This window comes from Brienomyrus brachyistius, unplaced genomic scaffold, assembly GCF_023856365.1.
Source record: "Brienomyrus brachyistius isolate T26 unplaced genomic scaffold, BBRACH_0.4 scaffold58, whole genome shotgun sequence".
NCBI lineage: Eukaryota > Metazoa > Chordata > Actinopteri > Osteoglossiformes > Mormyridae > Brienomyrus > Brienomyrus brachyistius.
In genome coordinates, this window is record NW_026042333.1 from 148,231 (window position 1) to 161,210 (window position 12,980).

A 12,980-nucleotide genomic window follows, 5' to 3' on the forward strand; every position below is an offset into this window, starting at 1 on the left:
TAACAGAACTGCTTAGGTTGTTAGAATGAAAGGAAGCTGGTTTACTTGTTTGCAGAGTGGAGGGGGTCTTGGCAGTAGGTTGCAGAGGTGATGAGCTGAGGGAATGGTAGCACCCAAGAAGGTGCGGCGTCTGGAGCGGTTGTTGGAGTGGAGCCCCTTGGATTCTCTCTCCTTGTGAAGCTTTAAGGTGAAAGGCTCTGTCTTGGTTGCAGTTCTCTGTTGGGTAGCAGGCCTTCACCGGCAGGCTTCAGGAGGGCTTCTCACGGGCTGCTCTTCTCCCGGGGCTCCTCTTCTCCTCCCTCTGCGGGGCTGATGTTCTCCTCTGCTCCTCTCTCTGCGGGGCTGATGTTCTCCTCTGCTCCTCTCTCTTCTTCCCTCTGCTCTGTTCTGAGGTGCCATGTTTTATGGTCTAAGGTTCATGAATAGGGATGACCAGGAATTCGACACCTGAACCAATGGCTGACCATCTAGTTGGCGGCTTTCAAAGGGGTGTCTGTGTCAGTCCTTTTGGTATTCATGACTAGACTGGTACCACTTTACTGATGATTTTCATTAAACTGGTGTAACTACATACAGTTTCATGGTAACCACTGACCAGATTTGGAATCAGGAGTGATTTTCCATCAGTTTGACACCAATCATGCCATACCAGCCTAGCGGGTCACACCTCATACCATCTGTATTAATTAATTAACAATTTCTGATATTATGTACGTTAATAAATCCCATCCATATACATCAACAGAGGTTGCTACTTTGGATCATTTGTTCAGACATTACATGACATATTTACATTTAAATAGCACATCTTACCCTTAGATAGACGTGGCCGTTAGTTTGTGATAATACCAATTTAAATTGCACATCTGGGAACAACAAATTTTGGTTGGTGTGTCTTATCGCAATTATCTGCTCTCCAGAATTGATAATGTACAAATTAATTCAGTCTTTTAATGCAGAATAGTAGAGGACAAAGAAGTGCTAACGGACCACAAGGATCAGATAAGGGCCACAGAGGATTGTGGGAAAGGGGGGGGGGGTTGTTAAACAAAGACAGAAAGAACCTCAGATAGTTAGGAGTCACACTAAGATACCTGGTTACATTATTTAATTTTCAAGATTCCTCTGGGATAATCATGAGAGCATGTATGCAGGGGTAGCTAAACACTAAGATTGTCTAAGGACTCACACAAACATACTGTACCCTATCTGGGTATCGAGACTAGTAGTCATGAGTAAATCAATATATAGGGAATACAAAGGCCGAACGTAAAAGAAAGTTTCCTTAGGGTGTTGGGTGAATGCGTGGTATGTAAGGCAGGATGTATGGGGAGGGGGTTGCGTGCCAAGTTGTGGGACCCCTATCCTTGAGGTCCACTCTGCTGTCCGTAGGTCCCTAAATCTTTGGGCCATAAAAGATGGAATGTTGGTCTCCCTTGTTATCTGTGTGTGTGTGTGTGTGTGTGTGTGTGTGTGTGTGTGTGTGTGTGTGTGTGTGAGCCGTGTGTGTGTATGTGTGAGTGTGTGTGTGTGTGGGGTCACTGACCCCCCTTTCGTGCCCAGGCCAGCGAGTACCTCTCATACCAGACTAAGCCTTGTCTCAGGCAACCTGGAATCTCAGCCCTGTCGTATGTGCGTGTGTGATACTACACCATATTTGACTTTAGTGATCTTGGAAGATTCATTGTTCACGTTGACAAACTGATAACGATCAGTTAAATAGGAGCCAAACCAAGAGAGGGCTGTGTCCTTAATGCCAACCACAGATTCTAGCTGCTCCAAGAGGATATTATGGTCCACAGTATCGAATGCTGCAGTTAAGTCTAGTAATACCAACACAGACATACAGCCACTGTCAGAAGCCATAAGCAAATCATTCACTACTTTGCCTGAAGCTGTTTCTGTGCTGTGGTTTGGTCTAAAGCCAGACTGATATAATTCATTCGCATTATTTTTCTGTAGGACAGACAGCTGGCGAGCAACATCTTTTCCAGGATCATTGAAATGAACGGAAGATTTGAGATTGATTTATAATTTTCTAAATCACTAGGTTCAAGATTTGGTTTCTTTAGAACAGGTCTAATAACAGCAAGTTAAAAGGTTTTGGAAAATATCCAAGCCTAAGAGACGAGTCTAACACATACAACAGGGTGGTGCTAATCAGTGGTCGAATCTCCTTCAGGAATTTTGTAGGAATTGGGTCTATGAGGCTAGTAGAGGATTTTCACGAGGGAACTAAGCTCAAAAGTTCTGATTGTTTTATGAGAAGGAAATATTGAAAGGTGTCATTATCATTACGCATAGGACTAGCAGGAGGCTGGCAGCTGTATGGAGCTACAGACGTGCACTGGACAGTCTGTCTAATCTTCATTTTACCATTACAAATGTAATAAAGTCATCACTCATAATAGCTTGTGTGATTGTGAGTTTAATGCTGAAGAATTCTGTGTTAACCTAGACAGAGATTTAAATAGGAATTTAGGATTATTTTTGTTCTCTTCCATGAGTCTGGAGAGGTACACAGTATAGGCACCAGGCGGTCTATACACAATAAGAATGGTGATTGGAGGTTAGGGACCAGACGGTCTATACACAATAAGAATGGTGATTGGAGGTTAGGGACCAGACGGTCTATACACAATAAGAATGGTGATTGAAGGTTAGGGACCAGACGGTCTATACACAATAACAATGGTGATTAGAGGTTAGGGACCAGGCGGTCTATACACAATAACAATGGTGATTAGAGGTTAGGGACCAGGCGGTCTATACACAATAACAATGGTGATTGGAGGTTAGGGACCAGACGGTCTATACACAATAACAATGGTGATTGGAGGTTAGGGACCAGGTGGTCTATACACAATAAGAATGGTGATTGGAGGTTAGGGACCAGACGGTCTATACACAATAACAATGATGATTGGAGGTTAGGGACCAGGCAGTCTATGCACAATAAGAATGGTGATTAGAGGTTAGGGACCAGGCAGTCTATGCACAATAACAATGGTGATTGGAGGTTAGGGACCAGGCGGTCTATACACAATAAGAATGGTGATTGGAGGTTAGGGACCAGACGGTCTATACACAATAAGAATGGTGATTGGAGGTTAGGGACCAGACAGTCTATACACAATAACAATGGTGATTGAAGATTAGGAACCAGACGGTCTATACACAATAACAATGGTGATTAGAGGTTAGGGACCAGGCGGTCTATACACAATAACAATGGTGATTGGAGGTTAGGGACCAGGCAGTCTATGCACAATAAGAATGGTGATTGGAGGTTAGGGACCAGGCAGTCTATGCACAATAAGAATGGTGATTAGAGGTTAGGCACCAGGCGGTCTATACACAATAACAATGGTGATTGGAGGTTAGGGACCAGGCAGTCTATACACATTAACAATGGTGATTGGAGGTGAAGAACTACAAAGAGATGATCTTGCAAGATGAAGAAGAAGAATTTCAAATATGCTAAAGCTATAAGCACTTTGCTCAGACACTCCTAGGTCAGACTGAAATATTGCAGCAGCACCAGCACCTTTGCACCGGAAATGATAGATGAGAGAGAGAGAGAGAGAGAAAGAGAGTTGGGAAGTTCAAAATTTCCACCCGAAAGCTGCACTTCAATGGCTTAAGATAGAAGTTGGTGATGTGACAATACTGAACTTACAAGAATGGCGAACGCATGTTTCCTGCAAGGGACAAAGCTTGTGAAATTCTGCACAATGTTTCTTTTTAACTGCTTCAGAATCTTAGGCTAGAAGGCTGAACTGAAAGCAAATGATGAATCCTTCTGTTATCTTGCTTTGTATGTAGCCTAAGCGCGTTTCCCCAGTAAAGACGATAATCGCCGGTTAGTCACTGTCAGATATCGACACCGGGATACTTGTCTGATTACGCTCATTACCGATAATATCGTCATATCACCCAGACGTAATTGGTGATTTGACATGTTCCCAGGTATAACAATACAGGGAGAAAAAAGGATTTTACTCATGGGATCAGGAATCCAAGTGCCAGTTGCTGCTGCATTAGCTGATGGGAATGTTCACATCTCCTCCTTTCAGCGATACGTGTCGAGTGTAGGGACACCTGGCAGACAGATGGCTAAGGGCTGCACTGGAAGCACTGACTCACAATTAGTGATCATATGACTGCAGCAGATTGTGAGACGCAGAGAACAGTCTGCAGACTGTAATTCATTTTGAAGTGTAAGCTGTGCTGCTAATTATACTGAAAACAAATGCTTATTGTAATGCTTTGTATTTTACTAATGTGTAGGATGTGTATATGTCTGTGTCTTAAAGTGTTTTCTGTTTCAGGCTGAACAGCTGTGATCTCATAGATAAACACTGTGAAGTGCTGTCTTCAGCTCTAAGATCAAACTCTTCCCCCCTGAGAGAGCTGGACCTGAGTGACAATAACCTGAAGGACTCAGGAGTGAAGCTGCTCTCTGCTGCACTGGGGGATTTACACTGTAAACTGGAGATACTGAGGTCAGTATTACTGGGTATTCTACATTGTAAACTGGGATACTTAGGCCAGTATTGCTGGGTATTTCACACTGTAAATTGGAGATACTGAGGCCAGTATTACTGGGTATTCCACACTGTAAACTGGAGATACTGAGGCCAGTATTGATGGGTATTTCACACTGTAAACTGGAGATACTGAGGCCAGTATTGATGGGTATTTCACACTGCAAACTGGAGGTACTGAGGCCAGTATTACTGGGTATTCCAGACTATGAAGAGGAGATAGTGAGCAATTAGCTAAGGGAAAGGGAGGAGGGGGGCTGCCTTGTCTTAGACACTAAACTGTAATTCTTGAAATATTTATTAGAGCATCACATTTATTTACTAATTGTAATGGTGAGGTGATATTATTTATTGGGGAGTTTCTGTCTCTCTGTCTGCAGGCTGTCAGGTTGTAGAGTCACAGAAGAAGGCTGTTCTTCCCTGGCTTCAGCTCTGAGGTCAAACCCCTCACACCTGAGAGAGCTGGATCTGAGCTACAATCACCCAGGAGACTCAGGAGCGAATCTGCTCTCTGCTGTACTGGAGGATTCCAGCTGTAAACTGGAGAAGCTGCAGTGAGTACAGAATATGCATTTTACACAAAAATAACTGGGCACCAAGAAAACCCACAATGCCTTTCAGCAGTTACATGATAAACAAACACAAGCAGCTTCTGTTTTCTTCTCCTACTTCCTTATAGCCCACAATCTTATCAGCCCTCCATCCATGCTAGAAATAATTAAGCAGTGAAGCAGAAAACATTCATTCAACCATATAATCCATGCAAAACATTTGTGTTGTTCAGCAAAGTTAACGGCACTGTTACAGTTAAACATGCTGACTTTAATGTGTTATGGACAAAAAAATAATGGACACCAAACAGAATCGGGATGATTGTTAAAATGATTTTTAGTAATTTAATTGTTTTCTGTAAATCCATTATGTCACGGTCCCTATTCTCCTCATTTGAATACAGTGCTGCAGTGTAAAAAGTGGATTTAAAAGTGTTTAATTTTTTTAGGGTGGGCCGGTGTGAACTCACAGAGAAATGCTGTGAGGCACTGGCTTCAGCTCTCAGATCAAACTCCTCACCCCTGAGAGAGCTGGACCTGAGTGACAATGATCTGCAGGACTCAGGAGTGAAGCTGATCTCTGCTGGACTGGGGGACTTACACTGTAAACTGGAGATACTGAGGTCAGTCTTACTAGGTATTCCACACTGTAAACTGGGGGTAGTGAGGTCAGTCTGACTGGGTATTCCACACTGTAAACTGGCGGTAGTAAGGTGAGTATTACTGGGTATTTCACACTGTACGCTGGAGATACTAAGGTAGAAAATGATTTCAAAATAAAGCAGGAGTATCTAAGTCTACAGCTTGAGTTAAAAATAACATTAGACTCGCTAAGTGGAATGTCGAAAGGAAGATTGCATTGGAGGTTAAGGATGACATTTAAAGTTTCTTCCAATAATTTAACTCCCAAAGAGCTCTAAAAACTGAAATCACTCATCTGCAGGATAGTAAGGGCCTAATAATTGAAAATGAAGTTTGATATGGTAAATTGTCACGATCGGCGTTGAAGCGGGTGATCGATGGGCAGGCGAGCGGACAAAGAGCAGGCAAGGCAAACGGAGTACGGGGATAAACTAGGGATTTATTAAGGAACCGGGAGGGGCAAGACGAAACAACAGCTCGAACCTTGACGAACATCAATGACAGACACCGGACTCAGGTAAGACACGGACTGAAATACACAGGACTGATCAAAGTAACTAGACACAGCTGGGTACAACCGGGAAAGAACACGTGGGTAATCCGGTGGGGCGTGGCACACACTAGGAGCGGACGAGCTGGGCATGACATAAATGAGTCAAAAAATTATTTTACATGGCTTTTCACAGTAGAGGACATGATTAACTTACCACCATTTAGTACAAATACAGTGTCGTATATAAACAATATACAGTCCCTCCACAATTATTGGCACCTCTTGTAAAGATTTGTATAAAAAGGGTTACCCCTTTTACAATTGGGTGCCAATAATTGCGGAGGGCACTGTTTCCATAACTGAGGCTGATGTGGTACAAAGCCTGGCTAAGCTCAAAATAAATAAATCGCAGGGCCTTATTGGCATCTTACCTATAGTTTTAAAATAGATGAGGGATATTATTAGCCAACCTTTAACTTTACTATTTCAGAAATCGTTATCTGCGAGTGTGGTACCTTCTTATTGGAAGTATGCTATGCTAATATTACGCCCATATTCAAAGAAGGCGGATAGATGTAATCCAGCAAACTATAGGCCAATTACTTTAACTTGCATAATTGTAAAAGTAATGGAAGCTATAATCCAAGTGAAAATGGCATACTACCTGGATACTGTGAGAATCACGGGTTATAGGACGGGTAAGGCGAACGGGCAGGCGGGCAGGAAGAATCAGGCAGGGATGAGGCAGGCAGGCAGACGAAGGGGAAAACTGGGGATTTATTTGGGAAACGGAGGACTGGAAATTGACTGACATCAGTGACGGACAAAAACCAGGGCAAGACGTGGACTGAAATAGACAAGACTGGGCGAAAATAATCAGACACAGCTGGGCAAGATCGGGGAAGCACACGTGGATAATCAGGGGGCGTGGCACACACGAGGATCGGACAAGCCGGGCATGACAGATACAAATAACATTCTGAGGGGTAGCCAACATGGATTTAGGAGAGGTAGATCCTGTTCAACTAATCTACTTGAGTTCTTTGAGGAGGCTACAAGAGAAATTGATCACATAGAGTACTTAGATTTCCAGAAGGCCTTGGATGTTGTCGCCCTCAAACGGTTCTCGCTTAAGCTCAAAGCTGCAGGGAATTTAGGAACTGTAGCAGCTTGGATTGAAAACTGGTTAACATGCACAATGTTATTAGAGGCACAATGTCACAGTAGGCCTGCGTTTATAGTGGGGTACTGCAGGGTTCAATTTTAGGACCACTATTGTTTCTAATTTACATTAATGAAATTGACACCAATGCATACAGTAAACTGGTTACATTTGCAGATGATACTAATGTGGGTGGTGTAGCAGATACTGACCTAGCAGCACAGAGGTTACAACAGGATCTTGATTTAATTAGTGACTGAGCTGATACCTGGCGAATGAAATTTAATGTAGATAAATGTAAGGTAATCCATGCAGGGAGCAGAAATAAAAAGTACAGATATTTTATGGGTTCCACTGAAATAAAGGTAGCTGATTATGAGAAAGACCTCGGTGTGTATGTTGATGCTTCCATGTCCCACTCTCGCCAGTGTGGGGAAGCACTTAAAAAGGCCAATAGGATGTTGGGTTACATCTCTAGGTGTGTGGAGTTTAAGTTAAATGAGGCTAAGATTATACAATTCCTTGGTAAGACCCCACCTAGAATATTGTTTTAATGTGAGAGGGAGATATAGGGCTTTCGAAGGAACAATCAGGTTCCGTTCAGGTCATTAGTCCGTTCAGAAATATTCATTAAAATATACACAGGCCCACAGAGCACGCAGATGATTATCTGTGACACCCATGGTGCACTGTTATTAGTATGAATTCCATTTATTTCAATGTTCTGTCATATTGCTGCCGCAAGTGTTTCTATGAAGATGGCAAACAGTGAAGAAGAGAGTGGGCATGCAGGCCGTCTTCCCCGTCGGAGTGTGAATGCAGGTGATGTGATCCCATCTGTGACACTGCAGCTTTGGCTGAGCTGTACAGTATTTTAACCTAGTGGGTGAACGACTCTCCGAAGCCAAATCTATGCAGTGTATTAAAGAGGAATGTCCAACTGACTGTCAAATGCCTTTTCTGCATCTAATGATGCAATCATGGTTGTAGTGTGGGTATGCTGAGCAGTACTGACTAAATTAAATAATCTATGGATGTTGTCCGAGGCATGTCTTGTCTTGATGAAGCTTGTCTGATCAGGATAGATTATAATGACGAATGCCAAGAACATTTGTAATGATTTTCAAGTCTGTATTCATTAGTGAGAGTGGCGGGTAACTGGAGGGTTGTGTTGGGCCTTTATCAGGTCTCAATAACACTGTAAATGCCTGTAACTGGAGGGTTGTGTTTGGTCTTTATCAGGTCTCAATAACACTGTAATGGCCGGTAACTGGAGGGTTGTGTTTGGTCTTTATCAGGTCTCAATAACACTGTAATGGTCGCTGCGCTCATATGTGATGGGATTTGTGAGTTTAATTTCTCTTACCAGTCCATTGAAGATTGGAGATAATATGTCCCAAAAATGTCTGTAGATTTCTGCATGGTAACCATCCAGTGTGGCGATTGGTTGTTAGGTATTTGGTTGAGGACCTTATGGAGTTCTTCTGATGTTAATGGTGCATCAAGCAGAGGTGGACATTTCAGGTCCAAGGAGTACAAATCCAGACTAAGATTTTGTTCCAACAAACCAGTTGAGTACTCTGTGACTGTGACTCTTTATACTCAATTGGTTGGTTGAAACAAAATCTTGGTCTGGATTTATACTCTCTGGACCTGAAATCTCCACCTCTGGCATTAAAGGCATCTGCTGTTTCATTGGTTAATATGGGTAAGTCTAGATTATTTAAAAATGATTCTATATCAACTAGATCTGGTTTTTGTTCTGAGAAGTTTTGGTTCTTATAAAATGTTGAAAAGATGTTAACTTTGCGTGATTATTGAAATATTTAATAGAGGAGTCACTTTTGCTTAAAAGTAATGCTTGTAGTGGTGAGGTGATCTTATTTATTGGGGAGTTTCTGTCTCTCTGCAGGCTGTCAGGCTGTAGAGTCACAGAAGAAGGCTGTTCTTCCCTGGCTTCAGCTCTGAGGTCAAACCCCTCACACCTGAGAGAGCTGGACCTGAGCTACAATCACGCAGGAGACTCAGGAGTGAAGCTGCTCTCTGCTGTACTGGAGGATCCCAGCTGTAAACTGGAGAAGCTGAAGTGAGTACAGAGTGTGTCTGACACGCTACAGATATTTATGCATGTATGTGAATAAGAGGCACCAATAAATAAATGGATGCAGCAGTACTATGTCATTCTGCTTCTCCTGTAGTGTGGATCACGGAGGAGAGTGCAGGACCAGACCAGGCTTACAGAAATGTAAGTGTGTTTGCATGTTTTTATTAATAATACCATTAATACTATGTTATGGTTGTTTTCACACAATTGTTGTGATGAGTGTGACTGTGTAGATGGATTTGCATGTGTGTTTTTAGGCGAGTTTCATGTCATTTTAGACAACGTCCAATCGAGAAACAAAATATCAGAATCATCACCAGAAACACTATCAATTCATGTAATCATTTATACTCATATTGTCTTTGTGTTTGTGTGGGAGTGTAGGGTGGTTAAAATATATTCTGATTTATACATCTTTAATTTCACAAAAAAAGAATCCTTTGCATTTCCTCTTTTTGCCGTGAGTGTACAGTATGTGTTTTCTGTGTGAGATTGGTTAGTATTGTCCTAAGACGGCACCCGTAGGCAGTGACACCGGACTCTCTCCTCAAGTGCAAAATATGCATTTTTACTGGGTGGTTCTGGAACACTCCTTAATATTCATGAGAGAATATTACTGATTGGTCACTGAATCCCTTAAACCAGGGGAGCCCAAATCCAGTCCTGGAGGGCCAGAGTCCTGCACATTTTTGGGTTTCTCAACAACAACAAGAAATGTATTTTTGTATAGCGCATTATCACAACATTACATCGTCTCAAAGCGCTTTACAGCATCCTCACCCAAAGCCCCCAGTGAGTAAGCCATAGGCGACAGTGGCAAGGAAAAACTCCCTAGAAGGAAGAAACCTTGGGAGGGGCCAGACTCAAAGGGGGAGCCCATCCTCCAGGGGGCAGCAGAGGAAGCCCTAACCCTAACCAGACCCAGAGGGGGAGCCCATCCTCCAGGGGGCAGCAGATGAAGCCCTAACCCTAAGTTCCAAGTCACACTGTCCAAATCATAAGATTTGAGAAATAACCAGAGAGCAGGGGGGAGATGACAAGCCGGTGCTGACACTCCCTCCAATCGCCAGGCAACCAGAAGTAAGGCAGCGGGTCATACATGGAAGATGACACAGGCAGAATGACGAGCTGGATGCAGGGACGTCACTGGTAGCTGCAACGTCACATGTAGCAGGGTGTGCTGGACATCTTGATAGATTGCGATCTCCAGGCAGTACAGCCCAGGAGGAGTATGGGAAATAAAATGTGCAATTAGTCAAAGTAGGGGAGACTATAGGCAGTGCTAACAGTTAGGTGAGAACTTTCTATGTTCTCCTCATTTTACACACCTGATTCAACTCCTTGTGCTAATTAGCACACAGTTTTTGAGCTGAATCATTTATGGTGGAACAGGGAAAGAACTAAGCTACACAGGGCTCCGCCCCCCAGGACTGGATTTGGATACCCCTGTTTTAGGCAGAAGAAACAGGCAGCGCATGTCGATGTTAACTGGCCAATCGGATAGTGCTCCTCTCATAAATATTAATCAGCCAGGCAATCGTGTAGGGCTTCGCTCTTGAATATAATAAAGTTCTCCTGTTCCACGGTGCTAAAAGAAATTAGCGTCCAGGGCACACTGTATGTGCGGTGGAAAAATATTAAAATTTCTTTTCGGCGCCCATGTTACGAGATTATAGCGGCCACGTGCCTGCGCGAGATGCGGGGCTCACGGCTCGCGGCAGCGGCACCGCATCTAGAGTCACGCGCGCGATAAGCGGTTCTCTACGGAAGCGTATTGCATTTATCTGAGAAAAAAATCAGTCATGTTTTTCCGAATTAGTGAAATAATAATCCCTTTTTTCTGAGCAATATTTTTCTGTTTTTCTGAATTAATGAGATAACCTTTCTGTTTTTCATGATGCACGCTTTGTGTAGTTTAATCCGTTTTTTTTGATGGTATGTAGACGGTATTTTCATTAGTTTGCCGGCTTTGCGCGGCACCTATTTCGCCCCACTCGACACTGCAGTGTTTCTCCCGGATCAGTAGATAAAGTCTGACATGCTTCACGAAAATAAGCCGATGCATGTGAAATGCATTCAGACCGGCTTTGCTGTGACTAAAGACCATGTCAGACAATCGCTGAAAAAACTGGATCCTCATGGAACGCGACTCCGGCGCCGGAATCATCCTTTGTATCCAGGTCCAAACTTTTATTAAAAATCACTTTAAATATGTAATAATATTGCTTAAATATTCTGTTATTGATGGCCATTTTCAAGCCGCACGCACCGACTTTAGCGGTTAGAAGGAAAGACACTGACTTTAGTATTGATCTCTGGTGCTGTTTTGTGGTAAATATGCTTGTGGTTAATATGTCTGATGAATGTCGCTGCTTTGTTATTTAATTTACCCGTAATTACGCTGTTAGTTTAGCTCGCGCCGCATTTTGGCGGCTCTTCCCGCCGCCGTCGCGCGCCCGCCGACATTTCCTGAGCTGTTTCATAAGCTTCAGTTCCCGCTTCGTTAGAGGAAGCTGTGCTGTTTTTATATCGTACAGAAACATAAAGTACAGGCTGCCTGATAGGATTAATAATTCTTCCTCCTGCCTACAGACTCCTGCCAGCTGACGCTGGACCCCAACACAGCAAACAGACGCCTGTCTCTGTCAGGGGGGAACAGGAAGGTGACAGGGGGGGCAGAGCGGCAGCCATATCCTGATCATCCAGAGAGATTTGACCGCTGGCCCCAAGTTCTGTGCAGAGAGAGTCTGACTGGCCGCTGTTACTGGGAGGCTGAGTGGGATGGAGTTGCAGCCTGGATAGGAGTGACTTATAAAGGGATCAGGAGGAAAGGAGAGAGGGACTGTGTGCTTGGATTCAATGACAAGTCATGGAGTCTGCGCTGTTATACTGACAGTTACTCTGTCCGGCACAATAATAAACTGACTCTCATACCCATACAGCCCTCAGGCCCCCGCAGAGTAGGAGTGTATCTGGACTGGGGGGCTGGTGCTCTGTCCTTCTACAGAGTCTCCTCTGATGGACTGACCCTCCTGCACAGATTCACCTCCTCATTCACTGAGTCCCTCTATCCAGGGTTTTATGTTATAAACTCCTCAGTGTCACTGTGACGTGTTGCTGGTTCTCCTGGAAAAAAGGTAAAATCTCTGCTTTTTAACCTTTTAATCCTTTTTACTCTGAAATGTATGTATATAATATAAATGCCTGTGTTCAGTGAGCTGGATGGCCATGAAAAATATATTTTTATAGTTTTTCTCTCTGACTAAAATGTAATTAAATGTAATCCTGATGAGTGAGGGTGGGGGTCTTTCCCCCTCCCCTGTATATGTACATTTTATATATTTATGTCCATTTACTGTATTTCCTCCCTGTACAATGACAATAAAGACTTTCTGTTCTGTCCTATTAATGTCCTGCTTCAGCATCACCCAAAGCATAACTGAGTAACATAATGAAACCACAGTCTGCTGGATTAAGTTAA

General features: G+C 43.3%; 1 protein-coding gene and 1 pseudogene across 14 annotated transcripts in view; both read left to right on the forward strand.

The window, feature by feature from the left end:
* LOC125724886 (NACHT, LRR and PYD domains-containing protein 12-like) overlaps nt 1–12,901 on the forward strand; it is a 110,573-nt gene extending 97,672 nt beyond the window's left edge. For 11 of the 14 annotated variants that reach the window (XM_049001316.1, XM_049001320.1, XM_049001314.1 and 8 more), the window contains 4 exons: nt 5,548–5,721; nt 9,308–9,481; nt 9,594–9,640; nt 12,092–12,901. In XM_049001316.1, the coding sequence (XP_048857273.1) occupies nt 5,548–5,721; nt 9,308–9,481; nt 9,594–9,640; nt 12,092–12,609 (913 nt within the window). In that variant the 3' untranslated portion in view covers nt 12,610–12,901. Of the gene's footprint in view, nt 1–4,331; nt 4,506–5,547; nt 5,722–9,307; nt 9,482–9,593; nt 9,641–12,091 lie in introns of all 14 variants that reach the window. The other 3 variants (XM_049001324.1, XM_049001325.1, XM_049001323.1) reach the window with 1 other exon arrangement.
* Nucleotides 1–12,980, forward strand: part of LOC125724888 (protein NLRC3-like) — a 62,806-nt pseudogene that overhangs the window by 8,540 nt on the left and 41,286 nt on the right.